The sequence below is a fragment of the Mizuhopecten yessoensis genome, unplaced genomic scaffold (assembly GCF_002113885.1).
Source record: "Mizuhopecten yessoensis strain PY_sf001 unplaced genomic scaffold, ASM211388v2 scaffold716345, whole genome shotgun sequence".
In the NCBI taxonomy this organism is placed as follows: domain Eukaryota; kingdom Metazoa; phylum Mollusca; class Bivalvia; order Pectinida; family Pectinidae; genus Mizuhopecten; species Mizuhopecten yessoensis.
The window spans coordinates 762,913-787,609 of record NW_018480070.1 but is presented as its reverse complement, the minus strand read 5'-3'; the positions used below and the strand labels follow the sequence as shown (position 1 = coordinate 787,609).

Here is a 24,697-nt window from a genome sequence, read left to right as displayed (position 1 = left end):
ATTAACATGCTATACGAATAGCACAGCTTTCGGGCTAACAAATCATAATGTTATGCAAAGCTGTGCCATTCATAAAGACTGCAAATGCCAAAAACAGTTCAACTCATTCGCTTTGTTTTCCGTGACACAAATCAAAGTTTGGCGTCTTGGCCTATTACACCAACGTAACAATGATCACACACAAAATGTAAGTTTTATGATTTGTTTAATCATCTGTCAGAAAATAAAGTGTAGTCTTTGATTCCGCGATTCCAACACTAAACTATTAACTCATGGTGTTCCTCAAGGTTTTGTTCTTGGCCCTCGTCTATTTCTTCTCTTTATTTTGATATTAAAATAAGGTAACATTTGTTATATATTTTTGTTTACAGAGTCCAAATTTATCTGGTAACTTAATTAGTCTGTCCGAATAATAGTTGTAAAAACAGTTTCCTTCCTTCTACTATGAATAACCGGAAATCTCCGGATGCTTCTCTCCTCTGTCTGTCTCTTTTAGTCCGTACACAATTATCAAAAGTAGACTTTACAGGTCATTATATCATGTAGTGGTACATGTGTACTATGAGCTCGTGTAAAATGTTTGTATGGATGTAGGTCGTCATACCTGACTGAAGATCCGGTCAGACGCATTCTCGAATTTTCAGGAGTAACGCTCACTCACCATTTCTACACCCCTTGAAGATATATGTAATGACAAAATTGAAGACAAGTAGTAAGCAATTTAATTGGTTTCAGGCAAAATAAAACAAAAAAACACCTGACCAATCGCTAGGCTGATGCATGCGTTTTGTAGATTACAGAGGAGCGAATCCGACTTTCAATTTTAAAGTTACGCTTCCAAACAATTCTCTTGATGTTCATCAAAGGGTAAAAGAGTTTTCATTGTGACACATACAGACCCTTCGAGTTTGTCATGACATATTCCAGGAGTGCTGAAAACGTAAGAAAGCAAAATCCCTTGAATTTCGGGGATTTGTCAGACGCTGAAGACGTGATTGTCGTCTTTGAACGAGCTACAACAGCAACACCAATACTATCTTCAGTGCCAATATTATATTCACAAGCATGTTCGAGAGCAACAATTTTAAAGGGAATAGATATGTGATTGGTTTCTGCACGCTGAACATCGGAATCCTTCCTTTGCACATCCTCGATATCCAGCGGTAACGCTCACTTTCGCTCTCAACACCCCTGGAATATGTCATAGCAAAATTGAAGGCTCAGTGTGCGCCACCTTGCTGATGAGACAAGAAGACTAGTTCGATCCTTTGATGTACACCAAAAGAATCTCGCGGTCAGGTAACGGTAAAAATTGACAAACTTTGAAGTCGGGCGTCTCTCTTTTGTAATCTTTAAAGGACAGGTATCATCCTAGCGATTGGTCATTTTTTTCATCTGAGACCAATCAAATAGTTATCTGCATGCCTTCAATTTTGCTATGACATATTCCAGGGGTGGTGAGAGCGAAAGTGAGCTTAACCCCTGGATATCTAGGATGTCCTTTGCAGAAATTCATACATTTGTACAAAGGGTAACTACATGTAGTAGGAATATTAACATTCTAGATACTCCAGGGATTACGCTCACTTTCGCTCTCTGCACCCCTAGAATATCTCATGGCAAAATTCAAGGCACGTGGTTAGCTAACTGATTGGTCTCAGGTAAAAAAAACAACCAGACCGATCACTAGGCTGATTCCTGTCCTTTGAAGATTACTTCACAGCCGGTCACTTCTACCGTTACGCGACTGTGAGACTCTTTTGATGTGCATCAACATATCTTCTTGTCTCATCAACAAGGTGGCGCACACTGAGCCTTCAATTTTGCTATGACATATTCCAAGGGTGCAGAGGGCGTAAATGAGCGTAACCCATGGAGTATCGAGAGTTGACGATTAACTGCCGATGATGATTCATGTATAGACGAAAAATATAATCCTCTTCATTAGGACTGGCTTCAAACACTTGAAATGAAGGCCAGGGACGTGTGGCAGACGGACAAAGCATCTGGCACCTTCTTTGGAGTCGCAGTTTTGTATTGAATTCCCATGTAAAATTGCTGTAAAGTTGCAAGCCATCTCTCGTAGATTGTTTGTTTTGAAGAAAGATGCCTTAATTAATGCCTGTTTGTCGCACTCTACGTGTCCACCGGGCACATTCTAAACATGCTCTGTTACTGGCGCGGTCACGAGTTAGAGTTCAAGTTTTGAGGGAAAAACAACGTATGATTGCTTCTACCGATTTTAGTCTCTTGAACCGAATATGATAACGTGTAAAGTGTAGACTAAGCCTTCTGTATTGGGTACAGCATAGTGTATAGACAAACCTTTGCTCGCCGTATTCACCACACTATTGAAAGGATACTGATCTCGGAAATGACAGTGCTTAAAAGGTAACGACAGGACGCTGTCATAACTCTCCTTTGCCCCGTTGACCGGTCATCATTATATGTCTAGGCTATGGTACATGTACAACAGGCTATGAGTACGAGTAGTACAAAACACTACACAATTGTGCAAAAAAGAAAAGTTTTTTTTTATATTTATAACATTTGATATAATATAAAGTATGATTAATGTTTCAGTTATACCCAGATATAGACGAAACAATTGCTCTTCAGCTATTACAAAAGTCATTGAAGCGTAAAATGTAGGTTAAATTCAGCAAACGTAATATGTGTTCAGCAGAGCACCTCCATCACCATCATTGTTGCGATATCATCATCCAGATAGTAATAAATGTTACCAAGATACGGCTTTCACAGTTTTTCTTAATGTGGTACTATATACCGGGAAACTTTCGCCCCGTTAAACTTTCGTCCTTCACGGGCAGATTCCTTTTTCGCACAGTGTTAAATTCGCCCTACACGCAAACAATGGAAATTCCCCGTTACGTATTGTATGTTTATATATTTACATTCTGTATGCTTAGACCCATTGACAAAAATTACATTCATAAATGCATAACACAGGTGTTCATAGAATCTCAGCACGTGGGAACTGATAGTAACCTGATCACACTGCGTAGTAACACACTACAAAAACTACTCACTCGGAACGACCGACCTAGATGCTTAATTCTTACATCTTAAAATATTATTGAACTGTGCTTTGTGAAATATCCACGTATTCACGTGTCCTGTGCTACAAATAAACATTGAATATGGAACTACATTTTGTTGTGTTATTGTTGTTGACGGTTGCTAAGATCTCTCACGATAGTGTCACATTTCCCCGCGAAAAAACACTGTTCTCGCCACTGCGTTGCACCCGTGTATAAGCAGGAACAAACCCTGTTTATTTGTTTTATTCGTTGTTATATCGATCCACTGAAAGGATTCGTCAACGTAAATATAAGGAATGATATCTATTTTTTCAACATTTATGAGGTCATAACAACAATGGGTTTTTGGACATATTTTACATGAATCGCTAACGCGATGCATTCAATATGTCCATAAACCCATTGTTGTTATTACCTCATAAATGTTGAAAAAATAAAAATCATTCCTTAAATAAAGGGGACATTAAGGAGGTCAATGAAGCATAAAATGTAGATCGAATTCACCGTCCGTAACATGCGTTTAGTTGAGCGATCCTAAGCTGCATCGGTAATGTAATCAGTTTTAATAAAGCACGTTTTTACCCTAATATGGCATCATTATTTCCTTAATGTGATATACCAGGTTAGATTAAGGAATCCACTTAAGCGTAAAATAAGTCAACTTCTGCATCAAAAACATTGTTTTCAACAGTGTCCTTGACCTGTGTGACATTTGGTTGCGCATCCTTGACCCTAGTGACATGTAAGTATAGCTGTGTGTCATTGTCCCTAGGGTACTTGCATTAAACATACATGTACGTGTAAGTATGCTGGTAGTCAATAATATCAGAAGGCTTAACAGCAATGTCACTCATCAATAAATCGGATTAAGTTACTCTTCACTCGGTCCCTCTTAGTCTTGTTCTGAAAATATAATAAATTATAATTAAGGGACAAAATGGTTCAAGGTGGGTAACTACAGTTTAATAAAACGATTGGATTGAAAAATATTCAATTTAAAACAACAATTGTTCCCTTGTATAGTGAAATCTTACCGAAATTATTTTGTTTTCGAATATAATTTTTGTATTTTAATGTTAAATTTATTTTGTCCACTATTAGAATGGTCGTGCCCTACCTCATCCACCACTAGACAGGAATAAAAAAAAACCTTGAGACAGCTTTTTGGATTACCTACCTTTATGCTGTTATAGTGGCTGGCCGTGAAGATTACCTACCTTTATGCTGTCATATCTGGCCGTGAAGATTACCTTCCTTTATGCTGTCATAGCGGCTGGCCGTAAAGATTACCTACCTTTATGCTGTCATAGCTGTCCGTGAAGATTACCTACCTTTATGCTGACATAGCTGGCCGTGAAGATTACCTACTTACCTACCTTTATGCTATCATAGCTAGCCGTGAAGATTACCTCCCTTTCTGCTGTCATAGCTAGCCGTGAAGATTAACTACCTTTATGCTATCATAGCTGGCCGTGAAAAACCTACCTTTATGCTATCATATCTGGCCGTGAAGATTACCTACCTTTATACTGTCATAGCTAGCCGTGAAGATTACCTACCTTTGTGCTATCATGGTCGTGCCCTACCTCATCCACCACTAGACAGGAATAAAAAAAAACCTTGAGACAGCTTTTTGGATTACCTGCCTTTATGCTGTTATAGTGGCTGGCCGTGAAGATTACCTACCTTGATGCTGTCATAGCTGGCCGTGAAGAGTACCTACCTTTATGCTGTCATAGCTAGCCATGAAGATTACCTACCTTTATGCTATCATAGCTGGCCGTGAAAAACCTACCTTTATGCTATCATATCTGGCCGTGAAGATTCCCTACCTTTATGCTATCATAGCTGGCCGTGAAGATTGCCTACCTTTATGCTGTCATAGCTGGACGTGACGATTACCTACCTTTATGCTATCATAGCTGGCCGTGAAAAACCTACCTTTATGCTATCATATCTGGCCGTGAAGATTCCCTACCTTTATGCTGTCATAGCTGGACGTGAAGATTACCTATCTTTATGCTGTCATAGCTGGCCGTGACGATTACCTACCTTTATGCTGTCATAGCTGTCCGTGAAGATTACCTCCCTTTATGCTGTCATGGCTGGCCGTGAAGATTACCTCCCTCTATGCTGTCATAGCTGGCCGTGAAGATTACCTATCTTTATGCTGTCATAGCTGGCCGTGACGATTACCTACCTTTATGCTATCATAGCTGGCCGTGAAGCTTACCTACCTTTATGCTGTCATAGCAGGCCGTGAAGATTACCTACCTTTATACTGTCATAGCTAGCCGTGAAGATTAACTACCTTTATGCTATCATAGCTGGCCGTGAAGATTACTTACCTTTCTGCTGTCATAGCTAGCCGTGAAGATTACCTGCCTTTATGCTGTCATAGCTAGCCGTTAAGATTACCTACATTTATGCTATCATATCTGGCCGTGAAGATTATCTACCTTTATGCTATCATAGCTGGCCGTGAAGCTTACCTACCTTTATGCTGTCATAGCTGTCCGTGAAGATTACCTCCCTTTATGCTGTCATAGCTAGCCGTGCAGATTACCTACCTTTATGCTATCATAGCTGGCCGTGAATTACCTACCTTTATGCTATCATATCTGGCCGTGAAGATTACCTACCTTTATGCTGTCATAGCTGGCCGTGAAGATTACCTACCTTTATGCTGTCATAGCTAGCCGTTAAGATTACCTACATTTATGCTATCATATCTGGCCGTGAAGATTATCTACCTTTATGCTATCATAGCTGGCCGTGCAGATTACCTACCTTGATGCTGTCATAGCTAGCCGTGAAGATTACCTACCTTTATGCTATCATAGCTGGCCGTGCAGATTACCTCCCTTGATGCTGTCATAGCTAGCCGTGAAGATTCCCTACCTTTATGCTGTTATAGCTGGCCGTGAAGATTACCTACCTTTATGCTATCACAGCTGGCCGTAAAGATGACCTACCTGTATGCTGTCATATCAGGCCGTGAAGATTACCTACCTTTATTCTGTCATAGCGGCTGGCCGTGAAGATTACCTACCTGTATGCTGTCATAGCTGGCCGTGAAGATTACCTACCTTTATGCTATCATAGCTGGCCGTGAAGATTACTTACCTTTATGCTGTCATAGCTAGCCGTGAAGATTACCTACCTTTATGCTATCATATCTGGCCGTGAAGATTACCTACCTGTATGCTATCATAGCTGGCCGTGAAGATTACCTACCTGTATGCTGTCATAGCTGGCCGTGAAGATTACCTACCTTTATGCTGTCATAGCTAGCCGTGAAGATTACCTACCTTTATGCTGTCATAGCTAGCCGTGAAGATTACCTACCTTTGTGCTATCATAGCTAGCCGTGAAGATTACCTACCTTTATACACATAGCTTCCCGTGAAGATTACCTACCTTTATGCTGTCATAGCTAGCCGTGAAGATTACCTACCTTTATGCTGTCATAGCTAGCCGTGAAGATTACCTACCTTTATGCTGTCATAGCTAGCCGTGAAGATTACCTACCTTTATGCTGTCATAGCTAGCCGTGAAGATTACCTACCTTTATGCTGTCATAGCTAGCCGTGAAGATTACCTACCTTTATGCTGTCATAGCTAGCCGTGAAGATTACCTACCTTTATGCTGTCATAGCTAGCCGTGAAGATTACCTACCTTTATGCTGTCATAGCTGGCCGTGAAGATTACCTACCTTTATGCTGTCATAGCTGGCCGTGAAGATTACCTACCTTTATGCTGTCATAGCTGGCCGTGAAGATTACCTACCTTTATGCTGTCATAGCTGGCCGTGAAGATTACCTACCTTTATGCTGTCATAGCTGGCCGTGAAGATTACCTACCTTTATGCTGTCATAGCTGGCCGTGAAGATTACCTACCTTTATGCTGTCATAGCTGGCCGTGAAGATTACCTACCTTTATGCTGTCATAGCTGGCCGTGAAGATTACCTACCTTTATGCTGTCATAGCTGGCCGTGAAGATTACCTACCTTTATGCTGTCATAGCTGGCCGTGAAGATTACCTACCTTTATGCTGTCATAGCTGGCCGTGAAGATTACCTACCTTTATGCTGTCATAGCTGGCCGTGAAGATTACCTACCTTTATGCTGTCATAGCTGGCCGTGAAGATTACCTACCTTTATGCTGTCATAGCTGGCCGTGAAGATTACCTACCTTTATGCTGTCATAGCTGGCCGTGAAGATTACCTACCTTTATGCTGTCATAGCTGCCCGTGAAGATTACCTACCTTTATGCTGTCATAGCTGGCCGTGAAGATTACCTACCTTTATGCTGTCATAGCTGGCCGTGAAGATTACCTACCTTTATGCTGTCATAGCTGGCCGTGAAGATTACCTACCTTTATGCTGTCATAGCTGGCCGTGAAGATTACCTACCTTTATGCTGTCATAGCTGGCCGTGAAGATTACCTACCTTTATGCTGTCATAGCTGGCCGTGAAGATTACCTACCTTTATGCTGTCATAGCTGGCCGTGAAGATTACCTACCTTTATGCTGTCATAGCTGGCCGTGAAGATTACCTACCTTTATGCTGTCATAGCTGGCCGTGAAGATTACCTACCTTTATGCTGTCATAGCTGGCCGTGAAGATTACCTACCTTTATGCTGTCATAGCTGGCCGTGAAGATTACCTACCTTTATGCTGTCATAGCTGGCCGTGAAGATTACCTACCTTTATGCTGTCATAGCTGGCCGTGAAGATTACCTACCTTTATGCTGTCATAGCTGGCCGTGAAGATTACCTACCTTTATGCTGTCATAGCTGGCCGTGAAGATTACCTACCTTTATGCTGTCATAGCTGGCCGTGAAGATTACCTACCTTTATGCTGTCATAGCTGGCCGTGAAGATTACCTACCTTTATGCTGTCATAGCTGGCCGTGAAGATTACCTACCTTTATGCTGTCATAGCTGGCCGTGAAGATTACCTACCTTTATGCTGTCATAGCTGGCCGTGAAGATTACCTACCTTTATGCTGTCATAGCTGGCCGTGAAGATTACCTACCTTTATGCTGTCATAGCTGGCCGTGAAGATTACCTACCTTTATGCTGTCATAGCTGGCCGTGAAGATTACCTACCTTTATGCTGTCATAGCTGGCCGTGAAGATTACCTACCTTTATGCTGTCATAGCTAGCCGTGAAGATTACCTACCTTTATGCTGTCATAGCTAGCCGTGAAGATTACCTACCTTTATGCTGTCATAGCTGGCCGTGAAGATTACCTACCTTTATGCTGTCATAGCTGGCCGTGAAGATTACCTACCTTTATGCTGTCATAGCTGGCCGTGAAGATTACCTACCTTTATGCTGTCATAGCTGGCCGTGAAGATTACCTACCTTTATGCTGTCATAGCTGGCCGTGAAGATTACCTACCTTTATGCTGTCATAGCTGGCCGTGAAGATTACCTACCTTTATGCTATCATAGCTGGCCGTGAAGATTACCTACCTTTATGCTGCCATAGTTGGCCGTGAAGATTACCTACCTTTATGCTATCATATTTGGCCGTGAAGATTACCTACCTTTATGCTATCATAGCTGGCCGTGAAGATTACCTACCTTTATGCTGTTATAGCTGGCCGTGAAGATTACCTACCTTTATGCTGTCATAGCGGCTGGCCGTGAAGATGACCTACCTGTATGCTGTCATATCTGGCCGTGAAGATTACCTACCTCTATTCTGTCATAGCGGCTGGCCGTGAAGATTACCTACCTTTATGCTGTCATAGCGGCTGGCCGTGAAGATTACCTCCCTTTATGCTGTCATAGCTAGCCGTGAAGATTACCTACCTTTATGCTGTCATAGCTGGCCGTGAAGATGGCGATGAGAATGTTGAGCGCCACGATAGTAAATATTGTGATGTAAAGTGTGACAAAGACAGCACAGAACCACCATGGGAACGAGAACTCGTCTTCAATGGCAGCTAGCGTCACGTATATCTCATCTCCGGCAATCAGTCCGAACAGGCACCGGAACGTGCTGAAGATCGACGTGAACTGCAATAAGACCACATTTGCTTGAATTGATAGTTATTTTTGTTTCTATCTATACTTCAAAAAAGTTTAACGTCATACGGCATAACTATATTAAGTTGAATGATATTTGAGATTATTCATCTTAAAGTTTTTATCATCGAAGTAAGTAAACAAAATTCGTCAATACACTGGGCAAAACCCAAACGCATAATTGATAATTAAGATAACACAGTGATAGAGGAAAAAAAGTTTAACAAAAAATAAAGGAAATAATGAACGGCCATGATCCTCTAGAATCGTTTCATTTCCGACCATCTTGATGTCATCGAATTCTGGAAAGTGTGCAAGACACCAATAATCAAGGCGCTTAAATCGGAAAAGTGGTAATAAGGTCATGCCGTAACATTTCTTAAACGTTAACTGAAATCGGCAATAGAAAACTGCTTTCTAAACTTTTGACATCCTCACATTCTCTATACATCCGCCAACGTCTGAAATAATTGATTAGTCGATTCTTTTTGTCTGAAACTGGCGAACGCAGATTTTGGTGGCTTTTGAGAGCAATATTTGACATAAATTTATTTAATATTGAGGTACATGTATTTTATTTACCATAATGGACAAAAGAATCAACTTTATTTTTATTTTTGATACCATACATTAAATCGCTTATTCGATTTGCACAATACATACAAATCAAATAGTACATTTGAGGATATCTGTGATGCATGCAACTACTTATTTGCTTACACCTGCGCGCCCGATTATGTCCCTTAATAGAACACTGCTATATATGGTAAAATAGATTTAGTTGACAGGGGATAAATTATGCACCATGATGATATGATGTAAATTATTTTATAAATGTTTGACTTTTAATATCATGTACCTTGATGTGATATGGTCCCATCACCATCCAGCCACACAGAGCGAAGGCTATGAACAGTATCGCCGCACATACAAGGAACCGGAACACAGGGAGTAATGAATTCTCCATCACATCGAAAAGAATCTGTAAATCACAACAAAATTTGACATATTACAGATTTGATACAAGCATTTTGCAAATATACAACCTCACTTATAGTGAAAATAATATCAGCACATTGAATAAACGTTCAATACAACTCTTTAAGACCTCACATATCAGAGTGATCTATGTCTTTGTGATAGTCAGTGTAAAATTGTAAAAGATTTGGGAAATATTGAAGACATAGACGTTTAAGATATAATAAATAAAGTAAAGGGTACCACGGCATCGGTAATAATATCAAGATTAGTTAAAAGATTTTTCGTCTTTGAGTTTGTCCCCTTATAAATGGAGAATGAAGTAACCAACAGAATCAATTCTGGCTTGGAGTAATTTCCCTTGTAAAAGTTTCCATCTCTCATTTTGATACTCTGCATGATTGGTGGTGGATAGGGTTCGATCGTTGTAGCCTTTGATATTTATTAACTTTTGAATACTTTGTTAAATGCACTCGTAATGAGCTGTTTTATGGAACATTTCTGTAGAAAAGAACTTAACCAAATATATTTTTTTAATTACTACCCAGGGATATTTAAACTTGATGGTGTGCTTTAACTTAAGGGACATTGTTACAGATTATTTAATTAATGTATTCATGAAATTTGGAAATATTGAAAGTTAAGCTTGAGGTGAAGCTCAGCCAAGCGCTTGTCGTCGTCCTACAGCAGCAGACTTATCACGGCAGTAAACAGGTACACACATGGAAGCCCTTGTTGAAGGAGAGGAAGTGGAGGGCCCCGAAACAGATCAGGATGAAGCTGGAGCCGAGCAGGACACCACATAGATCGTACAGGAAGGAGGATGAACTCATCACCTAAACACAACAATAACAAACAGAGGCGGTGCTCGTTACTATGACGGAGTTAATGCTATACACTCATAGTTGATAAAATGGTTAGCCTACAAAAGGGAAATAGCGACAATGTTACTTGTTGTAGCGAATTGTTGACATAAATTGCATGCACAACAACAACATGACTCTTTTTAACAGAAATACAAACAAACGAACAAATTCCCAAATTTGATTTCACACTGTTAACAAGTGGCACAAGTTTTGTGGACACATGTTAAAATGATCTGTATCTTGTGTTGAACATATAGACAGATTTATTAAAGGTTTCCACCTTGAAAATTCTGAAAATCGAAAGTACGAAAAAGTGCACTTTGCCATATATACAATAGAAATAAGTATGCGAGACGTAGGAGTGGTTGATAAGGAAGTGAATTGGGAAAAATAACCTTGGAAAAGTGGGGGAGCATTTGTTTCGCACGGACCAAGTAACTTAAAGTTTATAAAACACAGTTCAACCACCTTTTATTACACATATACATGCCCTATTTATATGCCAATCGTCCGATTACTAGGTTTGCTATGCCGTTTCCATCATTCAGCGGTGATATGGAACTAAAACATGTGCCTACCCTCGAGTTGAGTACGATGTAGAGGATAAGTCCAGTCAACATGATCGCGTCCCCCACCATGGTTACCAGCTCTCTCGCGTTGATAATCTCCAATTGCTCCGACAGGGATAAAGGAGTGTCAAATTTGGTCTTGATGTATTTTCTCGTCTTCTTTAGAGATAAAAAAAAGTGAGAAACTTCTCTTATTATTCAGTTTGTGTTATACAGTAAACGTGCTTAATATGTTACCGGTAATAACGGTATGAATAATTATCATGCTTATTAGAAAGCGCTAAGTAATGATAATCGCTAGACAATTTTCACTGTATTACTGATTGTTACATAATATGTATAAATGTAAAATTAAATCGTGATATGCATAACTTGGATAATGTCGCCGATGCGCGAACATAAGAGTTTACGTTCAAAGGTACTTTTACTATAAATAATGTAAAACAGAATGAAGTATCGGCGTCAACGCAAAATTAGAAAAGTCGAAGCCGATAAACTCTCTAACATCATTATTTTTCACTCGGGTTTTGAACTTTAAATAATCCAGTACATAGAGTTTAAAGACCTTCAGCTCCTGCAATAAAGCACACGATCATCCTGCACCTCGGTTTTATTTTTGATTGGATACATTGGATATATCCGATGGTGATATGTCCACACTTCAAAACTACCTTTGGCAAGCACAAAAACAACCAAGTGGTCTTCTACAAAAGGCGTAGTTTGACCTGACCTATAATTTTGCACGGCGTGGCAATGAAAATCAAAGAAATTTGAAACAGGAATCATTTTTGTTCAAAGTTGACGACACAGGTAGAGAATATGTAGAGCTAGGTTATAACGAGGCAACAAAGAACCCACCCTGGTGATTTGAATGAAAAGGAAAATTCAAAACCACGTATGTACGCATCGGACGATGTTGACTGTCCAGTGCAGTCGTTGAAAACTTACATCAGTAAGTTAAATCCGAAATGCGACGCATTCTTTCAAAAACCAAAACATGCGGTACATTGCACGGATTCCGTTTGGTACCAAAACAAACCGTTAGGCATAAATACTCTTAACAATATGATGAAAACTGTTTCCAGCACAGCATCCCTTAATCGTTCATACACCAACCTTTGTGTTCGTGCTACATCAATCACAGTTTCGTCGCACGCAGGAGTAGAGTCTAGAGCTATCATGTGAATTTTAGGTCACCGTAACGAGTCGTCTCTGAAACATTATAACTCTGACAGTTCAGATTCCCAAAAACGTCAACACTCTGATATTCTCCAAGGCAAAGCAGTTGTACGTCAAGACTCAACCTACCCAAGGCCACGTCCTCAACAGTGCAATACCCCCCTTCACAATCAGCTGGTTCGTCAACAACAAAACGTTCGACCTTGCCCTCAACCGTCTGACGTCACACAACAAAGTCAACTTGTCCTTCATCAGAACTCACAAAAACTCACTGGACAATTTGCCATTCACAATTCAAATGTTAACATTTACAATTATTACATCTGAACGATTGTGTCTGTAAAGACAGTAATTCACCATTTTAGTAATGTTTTGGTGTATTTTATGGCAAAGTTTACGGTCTAAAGTGTCGTCGAAGCAGGTCCCGCTGACAACAGAACAGAAAGGACCTTTGCAATGTACTTGTTGAATAAATTGAGAATAAATCATAAATATTCCTTGTTCTTAACTTCATTTATTACTGAAACGTTCGTTCCATCCGTGTGTAGGCATCTAGTTACATCCGAAATCAAACGAAACATTTTACATGTGTCGTATGAATTTTGCACAAAACTCGACTTCAGTCTAAGATGTTAACAAATAATCATCGATTGTGTCGATACACACAGATTGGAATGCATACCGACATGAAAATGTTAGAATTTGTTCAATATTAATCCAAATGTGTCGTATAAACTTTGGTAACAGGATTCAGGACGTACAGATGGAATGCTCGCAATTATGGGCGGGGCTAAATGACCGACTTTTGAAAGCTTCTTTCTGATTGGTCAGACCGCTGCAGAATGACACGTCGCCGCCACAGGTCAGAGACTACTTTACTACGGAGCTCAAAACAACGTACTATCCCCTAAATATACCCATGGTTTGCGTACTAACCCATGTAATATGACATATCAGCCCTCAATATTTTCAATTGTGACGTCACGCCTAGGACAAGTACATTCCGTCACAGACTTGTGCACTGGAGTCAAAATGGCGGCTTCTTAAATGTCAAGGTTGCATGAAAATTGTCGTTTTACACGAATAAATGCCACAAATCTTGATTATGTTATAAAAAGGATCTCACACTCGTTTTATTTCATGTGAAATTTATGAAACTCGGCACGAATTTTTCAGTTTAGCTCGCCAGAGTCTTAGACTTAGACTCGTTTCATAAATCTCATGAAATGGAAACTCTTGTAAGATTCTATATATATATAGTTAAGCTGTTATGGACTGTTTGCCCGACATTACTTATTAGTACTATTATGATAGGGATGTCGTAATACTATCGTGAAAACACTTACGCAGCACAGAGATACCGATTTAACCACAGAACACAAACAGAACACTAGACTTAGTGACGTGAACAGGATACTGAAGCTGCACAGGACAAACGCACTGACGTCACCTACAAACCCAAGAGAACTTTGGCAGAGTACCCGAACAATGCAAATGGCGAATAATTCATACCGGACAAATTGTTTAGCCATACTACTGAGCTAATTCCGTCTTCTTTTGACCTAGCCTAACGCGAGGATGTTAAACCAAATGAAAGGGAAACACAGCCAAATTTTCAAAACCTTTTTCCGAGGAAGATAAAATATATTTTTATCATATTACAACTATTAAATGGCGTTTATATTTTGATGAGTTATATTTTCAAGTAAGTTTTAAAGATTTGAAAAAAAAATCCTTATCATAAATACCTACTCCGACTAGTCACAGCTCCGTTGAGTGTGCACACCATTTCCAACACGTCTGACTCGAGTCGGACAGGCATCTGCCCATTGATATCCGAGTTATCGAACAATATCTGTAATGTACAGATTGTAAATACATTTCTATGATGATATATGAATGTTTTACCAGCGCGCTGTAATAAACTATCCATGATTTAATACATAATCTTATTTAAGAGATGACCTTCCTTTCTATAGGTTTAAAGTTAGCTGGAAGAATAACATTGAAGAAGAAAAACAAAATAACCATGTTTCGTTTTAGTTTGAAACTTTTCATTGCTATGAGCTTTTCTTCAAAGATTTATTTTTAGTTTAAACTTTATTTTATTGATGTTAAATTACAATAGTACATGGTTATAAATACAGAAAAGGATCCAGAAACAAGTACATAGTACTTATGTAAATCCGTCTCCTTATAGACATAACAACAGCTATGGATCAGTACTGACAATATTATAATTCATATAAATATATATACATATAAAGTATAACATGTGCAGGGAAAAGAAAGAGAAAGGGTGCAAGGATTTATAGTGGGATGGGGATTATGTTTGATGGGGAAGCGATGGGCATTAAAACTGCATTGAGAGAACAAACGCTGATTGCATGAGTACAAACGATATTTGATGAAAGAGCGCTGTGTCTGTACATGTTGTGGAAAGTTTATGTAGTATGTTATGAAAACAAATTAAAACTACAAATGCAATTCTGAACTGGCACTAAGGATCTGTAACACTCTACGCAGACCAATGCGATATTCAAGTAATTGCAAGTATCACCACAACAAACATGATTACTGATATGAATGAAGTTAAATTTTCTTTAAAAACGTCTAGACTGAATGATGAAGTTTTGAACACAGTCAAAAATAGTCTCGTTTAAGTGAATTGGTAGTTCGGGTCTACCATAAAGTAAAAAGCTTACATTATAGTTAGGAGGTAGGCGACTAAAACATTGGATTTTCAGCTGCTGGTAGTCAGGACATTGGAGGAGGAAATGTTCTGTAGTTTCAGTAGACAAATTACATGAACACATGGGACTATCAACTAAGTTTCGTGAGTAAAAGATTTTTGTTTCTTAAAAATTCACAGTTATTGCGTCTTTAACATGCTGAGAGTCATATACAGGCTTTATATGAAAAGAAAAAAGTTCTCTTAAGATAAGACTTTCCATTAGTTTGTAATGCAAGAAAAAAGGTTCTATTCAGAGGAACAGACCATTTCCCATGGCATTTATTACAAAATCAGCCTAAAATTTGAAGTTAAGATAAAAATAAAATTAACGTTACATATTTTATATCAATGATTATACCTTTCCTTGGATGTGGAAGCATCTTGGGCTGATATCGGGTTTCTCCATGTCTACATGAATGGAATCCACGGCAAACTCAACTTGTAGGTGGATCAATCTAAGGGGAGAAAATAAGGGCCTAGCTAAAATACGTTAATCACTTTATTCAAGTTCTCGAACCAGTTGGCATCATGTGATAGTCAATAAAATGGGAATACTAAAATGTCATTCAATAACACACTCTTTCTTAACCTGAAACTCTAATATCAACCCGGGTCCAAGACCCTAGCTAATACCATCCCAAGATCCCAATACCAGTCAGAGGCCACAATATCAACCTGGGTCAAAGACCCTAGCTAATATCATCCCGAGATCCCAATACCAGTCAGAGGCCACAATATCAACACGACTCAAAAGCCCTTTTCCAAACATTTTTTTCAGGTTGGATTATGAAAAGGTTCTTGCAACACAACCAATAAGTGTATGCTTAGCTGAATCGAGTTATTTCACATATAAAACAACTAATCGTTTATAAGCTTACAGCGTAGCCGAATCGATATTGATTTGTGGACAACTCGTACCCATTATTCTGATGAAGGTGACAGAGTACATACCGTTATCGAAACGTCACATAGAAACACTTATTGGTTGTGTTACAAGACCCTTTCCATAGCAACCCGATTATATTGCGCAAGTGCTGACATTAACTGTTGGTGGACACAAAATGCTAAACGAAAACTAATTATCCTAATTTTAAAGTTTTAATGCATAGTATATTGTAAAATAAGTTTTTTTTATATATATATTAGCTTCAATAAACAACCTTTGCTCAACTTTAAGCTTGCATTCGCTCATTTATCATTGCTACCTTCTTCATACTGTCTGCCATTTAGTTGTTTGATCTACCAAAACATTTCTTGAGCGGATATATATTCTTGAACTGGATTAAAACAAATTAAATGTCCTTCCAGTCTATATACATATCTGCTGGTTAAACAACTGAAATGTTCAGCACCACTTTTTTAAGCTTTCAAACAATTATACGATACGAAGTCACACATAATATTTCCACCACAATAAGCAGTATACATTTTAGTGCTGTCTTCACCATCTGGACAGACTCGTTATATGACCCTGGCTGTAAAGAAGAAATTAAACCTTACCTATCCTTATACGGGATATCAAAGCATTAATCCTGGCTTGAGTAAGGGGATTTGACAAAAACATATGTCAAATAAGGACGGTTTATCAGTATTAAAAGATGTATTTGTTGTGGGGGTTTTTAACGTGTTATAGCGTTCATTCCTTCAAACATATTTTACTGACACTGAATAGTCAAAGGGATTGGGCACAAGTTCTTACAACTTACTAGGCCCTCTCCCAGATTTTAAAGCGTTTATTTATTTGGGGAGTGATATGCTATCATCGGCGTTGTCATTATCCATACACTTTTTCTTCAATTTTTCTGTCTGTGTGTTCAAACGAAAATGTGTCGTCTTCAATTTTATTTTTTTAATTTTCTCTCCTATTTGCCACTTTCTTCCGACGAGTTCAGGAAATGGAAATATAAGTTTCGTGTTTTGTAATGAGATCCTTATTTGTACAATTGACAAAATTTGCTGTTGTTCTGAGGTGGATTCAGACATCAAGCTGATCTTACCTTACATCATCAAATGTTAAACATGAAATTTTTACTTGTGTATCAGTGAAGATACCAAAAGATTACTTTCGCCTTATCAATATGAATGGTTATTAAATATTTCACATACCTCACAAGTGCTCCGGCTTCGCCTCGCATCAGTTCTGGGATGGTTGGATTAAGGTTGTAGTTGTCAGTGTCGTTAATACCAATATCATGACACACTGAAATGACAGTATGGCTAGAACTATAAGGATTGGTTTTGCGTCTAATACTTTCTAAACCCTCAACATTTCTCTTTCCAATTATATAGTACAGTGATGGTACATATATTAGCGTTATTGGTTTTTTCTCTCTCTCTCGTTTTTTGTGTTTTAATTATCGCGCTAAATTATGAATGCACAAATTGAAGTTTCTTGGGTGCGCCAGTATATCAATTGAATTTGGGTGCGCTAAAATAAGTACGTTGACAGTATATAATTTTTTTTGGAATGTTTCAACTTTAACGCATTTACAAAATGTATATTTTTCCTTTTTCCTTGTTTTACTTAACTTTGCCATATATTTAAAAAAAAAAAACCCCGATGATGATGAAAAACCCGACAAAACGAACTCAATATTCAAATTTTAGTATAAATATTTATATAATTCTTTTCCCTATAGTGATTCACCTTTCCTCCTAGTCTGATCAAACTGTATGTCTTTCGTTGTCCTGTTGTATATGCCCGTATCGTAGTACTCCACACAAATATTGACAGGGTGATCCTCGTCACTACTCACAAATAATGACCCTACTGACGTCATAGGTAAAGTAGTCACCTACGAAACACGTGAATATATAGAGTTATACAGAATATATATGTAGTGCAGATTAATAATTTACTTCCTAAGTTATGTGTCTAATTGGACGTTTCTTGTTATTGCATATTCCATGGCATATTGTTCTAATGTCTGGCATATTAGAGCATTTCACTTGACGCACTCTCTTGGTTCAGTCATATTTGACGGACAAAGGACACGAATGGAACAGCGAGTGCCGCAATGTTCTCTACTGGGTCCATGCTTGTTGGGCTTCTGACGAGTTTTTGATATTCTGACATAATTGTCAGCATAATAAAAACTCACCAGTGCAAATAGAACTCAGTGTTTTTACTCTAAAACATCAGAAATACAGCTTGCATTCATAGATACACCCAACCTAGCTTAGAGATCATACCTGTATTATTAGGTGCTGTCTGAACGCAATGCAAAATTAATCTCCTGAAATAAATTTAATTATAATTCTCAGAATTATTGCCAGGTAAAGCATATAGATAGCCTAGTGTATAAGGAAGTTGGTTTAGATACCTTTAAAAGTGCAACAATCAGCAATGTTATATTCAAATAACATTTAAGCAAGCATAAATCATAAAATGGATTTAAAAACTGAAAAAAAAATAAACAAAGTAATAGAAAATATAAAAAAAACACCATCACAGTAATATTAGAATGTATTAAGAATGATTAAGGCGCCGTCAAGCGTGATACATTCGAGGAAATTATATCAGAGATTAGAGAAAGAGTTCCCACCTAACACTGAGGTATAGAATACCGTCAGGTTAACATCGGCAATATAACGATATCAAATTTAACACTGAGGTAAAGAGTTATTAGTTTTCGCTACATTGAATGATTTATGTGTTTTATTAAGATACTTTGCCTTTGATGTCCCTGGTGCCCGGACCCAGACTGACCTTGTGAACGGTGTGGTTGAGATGTGCCATTAATTCGTCTATACTATACAGGGCGTATTGTCCGGTGGCCGGAGGATAGGGCATAGTCTCGAATAGATTTGTCCAGTCCAGTAGTAACAAGCGCTTCAGTGCCAGATTGTTTCTGTCAATATATTTGGCAAAACTGGCACGTTGATTTCCAAAATGCGCCAACTGCAAAATTAATAATATCATATTGTGATTGCTTGTGTACAGTACACATGTACAACAAGGAATATATAATGAAGTATTTTTGTTTATGAATTAACGATTTAATAACATTTCGTACACGAAACTGCAACTGATAATATTGTATATTGTAGCTATGCATTTTACATAACAATTAACATGACGACTTCCAATTTATGAAATCACCTGTCTTTCCATCTTCGCTAGCCAAGTGTTCGCTTCGTAAGTGGAGTGTATACGAAGCGAACACTTGGCTAGCGAAGATGCTGTCTTTCAAGCTTCCCTCTGTTGATTAGTATTTGTTACCGCGATTTCTCATTTCTTCATGTTATGAACTTAAACACGAAACAATTAATAATCAGGAAAATAATATAAAGGAAAATTCATCAACAATTTCAGTCATCATTGAAATAAAAATAAAAATACTCACGTCAAGGTTTTCATGCAATATTTTGGTAAGTAAATATGTTGTTCGTCAACAATTTCAACCATTATTTTGATAATAGATATATTTCACTTACGTCATCAATTTAATCCATTATTTTGATATTTGATTTATTTCACTTTCGTCAACGAGTTCATGCTATATTTTGACAAGTAAGAATATTTCACTTACATCTGTTATTATAAAGATTGTGTCTAATTATAAATTCATGTTGAATGTACAGATTTTTACAATCCTTCAGAAATGAAGTGTGTATATAGTAACCCACATACCATGTTGATGTGATGTACATGTACGTGATGTTATACTCGAGAGAACTGTAAAGCTCAACTAGATTAAAGAATTTTAATTTTGATTTAAATATAAACGATATTTTGAAGGTTTATTAGTTCCTGTTTAGACAGAAATATGTAAAATGCTTCAATTCATTCAAATGATACAAATTTGAACACAAAGATTTCCCCATTAAGAATCTACTCATTAAAAATGATAATAATTCGAGGTTCTTATATACCGCTTTATCACAACCTTGTTCGTAGGTTGTCTCAAAGCGGTTCACAAATTATTATCCTTGGTTCTACGGCCTTTGCAACAAGCCAATAGCTTTCTCGGCTCCCTGGAGAGCAGACAGCCGGTGCTGCCATTTCGGCGCTCACATGCAGCTATCATATTCGACAATTCAAACGCTGCTCAACCACGTACTCATTTACAGCTGCATAGACTTGAACAAGCGGAGTAAAGTATATCTTGTCCAAAGATACAGCACTGTTGCGTGACGTGACTCGAACCCGTAACCCTTAGGCCACGAGACCGGCGTCCTACCAATAGACTACCGTGAATTCATATACATTTAAGATATTTCCATATAAATTTCACTTAACTGTAACGATGACGAATAACAGTTTGATGGCGAGCACTGCCAGCTTCACTGGAGTTTCACTAGGTCTGCCTACTTTACAGCCGCTACAGCTAGCAGCGAAAGGATTTCGAAAGTGTTGCTGCAGCGCATGCTTCAGGCTTTGTTCCAACTCGACTTCCGGTTCTCTTTGGTTTTGGTTATTGTTCTCGATTTCTTGTGTATCCTCCGATCTCGATTTCATCTCAAAGGAGGCCATGTTGTTTTAATCGAATTATCAGCTGTGTTATGACTGAATTAATATATCACCAAGATTAGAAAATGTTCAGGAATATACAGGCCGAATGGCATTTACACCAGAATCAGTAACAACAATCTGTCAAATGAAAAAAACAAAATACGTAAAACTTCATTCGTGCTTAATTGAAAATGAATTTCACACGTGACCAATGCGGATCACCATTGTCGGATACGTGTATCCCACATTGGTGCACTCGGTGACCTGTACTATTATGACGTTACAGCCTCGGTTCTGACCCGACTTCTTCACCCTCGTGTAGAATATCGATATCCTACATACCTACATATAATAGACTCAATTTGTCTATACAAGAAACATGCAGTCTTTCTCACCACTACAAACGTAGTGGTGAGAAAGACTGCCCCCCACCCCAACACACCCCAACACACAAATCACACATTGATTTATTATATGACTACATATTTAAACATGTAACTAAAAACTTCTGAGAGTCGTTCCACAAATACCATATAAAATCTAAAATGTCATCTTACCTTTAATCGTGTTTCGTATAGTGACTGATGTGTAGGGAGGTTTCACACATATTTAACAAATCTTCCTGTCGGGACTTTAATTACAGACATCCAACTTCCCCATACAGGTTATATTGAAAAACAATCACCGGAAATACGGTAAATATGCATAATTTTGTGTCCAATGTGCTGATCAGGAGGACATTATGAATGACGTCCTGTCTCTCGGCATGGCTGTCAGTCTACCGTTCAGTCTGTCGTTGTGTCTGTCGATCTGTCTTCCGTCATATTGGCGTCCTGACTGTCTGCTGTTGGTCTGTCTGTCGTCCTGCCTGTCTATCTGTCTGTCTGTCTGGCTGCCATCTAGTCTTTAATCCTCTCTGTTGGTCTTTCGGCCTCTCTGTCAACCCGTCTATCGTTCTGTCTGTCGACATCCCACCCCCATCCTGAGCATTTTTTTAGCAAATTATGTATTTTCTCCATTTTCCACTTGGAAACCCCCCTCCCCCCTGAAATTGGACACACACACACCCTATGTCTCTGGATCCGCCACTGCTATTGGCCTGTTTTTCTGTCTTGTTGTCTGTTGATCTGTTGGTCTATCTCCCGTCCTGACGTTCGTCCTCTCTTTTGGCCAGTCTTATGGTCGATGTGCCCGTCGTCCTGACAGTTGGTATCTCTGTTGGCCAGTTTACTACTTGTCCTTTCGATTTATGTTATAACCTGTCTGTCTGTCGTCCCGTCTGTCGATCCACTTGTCATCTATCTTTCGTCGTGCCCGTCTGTCTGTCTGTCTGTCGCTTGCCAAGCAAAACTTCTCACTGCCATTCTTAGTACCAACAAATTAGAGTTACAGCCGTATGATAACACTGTATCTCAAGAAGTTGGATATACAACTTAAAGCATTTCGTCCCTTTACAATACCATACCTCATACTAACTTAAAGGAACGCCACAGGATTTCCAGGTTGATGAAAAATATGGACTCGCTTTATGGACGCCATCATAATGCCTTGTGATTTCGTGTCACCTCCCGAGGTCTATGTCTCAGGACTAGACGGGCCCTCATACTGTACTGTGGCTCTGAAGGTATCATTAGCTAGCACTGGATGAGATGTCATACTGTATCCTAGAATGTGTCGATGTGAGAACGTGACTTTACCTGAATTTGACAAAGATTTAAATGGCGGGTATCATGTATGACACAGAAGGTTCCTACCCTAACGGAACACTGGGTCTTATCTTCCTGATCCTTTTTCAATGGTTTCCTTGTTAATGTTTCCTTTGTCTCTAGGACGTATGGATGACGATGCTCGAGGCCGAATATTATATAAAAGCGCTTCATTGGTTACAGTGACGCGGAAACTGGCAGAAATTTAAACGGTCTTTTCATGCAATCGACATTTCTCTGTCACACCTTTTTAATGGCCATGTGTTTGATTATATATCGTATTACCTAAACGGTACACGATAAGGACACACATTCTTTTAATCATTTTTTTTTTACATTGAAGGCTGATAATTGTTATAACTAGAACCAGGAAAACCTTAATTGTTGATTATCTTCCGTTTCGTGACGTATCGAATTTCTTGAAGGTCGACAAAAGTAGAAATAATTTTAAATGAATTAATAAACATAATAATAAAAAACGAAGAATATCAAAGCAGGAAGATCACTATGGATATTATACCTTATGAAAAACAAATTTAGTACAAACAATTCACAGTTATAAACGGCAGGTGCATTTAAAGGCATATCCTTTCTGTGGTTGACGTATCAAAACTGAAATCAGTGACAAATTCTTCCAACATATCTCACTATTGCTGTACCTGCGAGTACACCAGCGAACTCCGGGCTCATTTTCTTCAGATGACCCTGCATAAGTTTGGATTGAATGTGTTCAATTATATTGATCAACATGACACTGCTACCTTTGTTCACAATTTATTAGGTGCAAAAACAGGTCCCCAATATCAGGATGATACAACTCAAAAACTGTATCTGATGCATGCAGCATACTTTGTCGTGCGCGCTTCGCGAACTCAGGTGAATGGATGATTTAAGAAACCATGACTAAGACTTTTACTCGCATTCGCGAGGACACAGTTCTTTAGCTGCGCCCTACCGCGGCATTTTCTGTCCTTTTTGTAATTTTTGCTTTTTTTCTTGTACACAAATATCTCCTTTTTGGAGGAAATAAAGTTTGATGATGATGACATCCTCTTTTTTTTTTAAACAATTCTTAATTTCTTTGAATAAACTCTCTATGTTAGAATTTCCATGTTCATATTTTGCGTGCGGGTAGTTTCCCGGGTGAGCCAGCCAAGCTAACACTCTTTCAGTAGTAGCCTATCAACCTCCACTTCATATGGAGTTAAAACTTGTGATTCCAGATGCAAGACCCTACGTCCTACCAATCTGTTGGTAATCAGTGTTTTCTACCAGCGATTCTTCAATCTACGCTGAGGAATTGTATGGCCATCAGTAAGTCCTGATTCCCAGCTACGACGATAATGAGATTTCCGTGTCTATCATGACTGGAAAAATAAGACATTTGTCTTAGAGTGTTAATGACGATCGGCGTTCTTATACACGATTCTGTATTTTGTAGGTCCAATTACAACAGAACATTCATCACCATTTCATAAATCTATTTTATAGTTGTGTAGGTTTGAATAAATGCTATACGCACCTACTTCTCTTTCATAGTCATACATGTATCTAGTTATTGTTAAGATAAATGAAAGCTATAGTGTTGAATTTTTGCTAATGACTAGAAATGGAATGAGTGTGGGTATGTGTATGGAAAAATGAGTTGTTAACGTATTATGTACTGTTAAAAATTCTTCAAAAATAAAAATATTTCAAAAAAAAAAGATAAATGAAAGCTGCCGGTTACTTGGTGTAGATTGTACATGGTTTATTAACTCGTTACATGAAAAGCATAGTTTACTATTATCGATTGGTGATTTTTTTTTATTATAATTATTTACTTGTGGGATATGGAGAAATAATCGACTTGAAGGAACATGTATTTTCATTGGAGTTAATAAATTCAATATTTGTTTTAAAAATGAAAATAGAAAACAAAACAAAAATCTTCCATAATTTTCATATCAAGCTGCTCTTATAGATAAACATATAACACATTCGTGAACAGTAAGGACACTTGATGGCGACAGTACGAGAACGACAGAGGTAGCTGTCTGCTTTCAAATTCCGTTTCTCTCGACTGCCAAACCCCATTGGACTACTTCTTTTTATTTTA

The 24,697-nt window shown here is 38.3% G+C and overlaps 1 protein-coding gene across 5 annotated transcripts; it reads right to left on the bottom strand.

The window, feature by feature from the left end:
• Window positions 1–3,515: 3,515 nt before the first annotated feature.
• Window positions 3,516–22,640, bottom strand: LOC110443401 (mucolipin-3-like). 5 transcript variants are annotated; one of them, XM_021487598.1, is made up of 13 exons: window positions 22,359–22,640; window positions 20,681–21,031; window positions 19,148–19,339; window positions 18,086–18,233; window positions 17,545–17,638; window positions 15,797–15,893; window positions 14,457–14,559; window positions 14,051–14,154; window positions 11,535–11,684; window positions 10,813–10,926; window positions 9,972–10,094; window positions 8,897–9,103; window positions 3,516–3,965 (listed from the first exon to the last, which is right to left on the bottom strand). In XM_021487598.1, exons 2-13 carry the CDS (start codon window positions 20,912–20,914, stop codon window positions 3,909–3,911), a joined length of 1,623 nt encoding a protein of 540 aa, XP_021343273.1. In that variant the 5' UTR covers window positions 20,915–21,031; window positions 22,359–22,640; the 3' UTR covers window positions 3,516–3,908. The 5 variants fall into 5 exon arrangements, with proteins under 5 accessions (XP_021343273.1, XP_021343277.1, XP_021343275.1 ...); XM_021487602.1 differs by having other exon boundaries at window positions 11,535–11,681; XM_021487600.1 differs by having other exon boundaries at window positions 22,370–22,640.
• Between the last annotated feature and the right edge of the window lie 2,057 nt (window positions 22,641–24,697).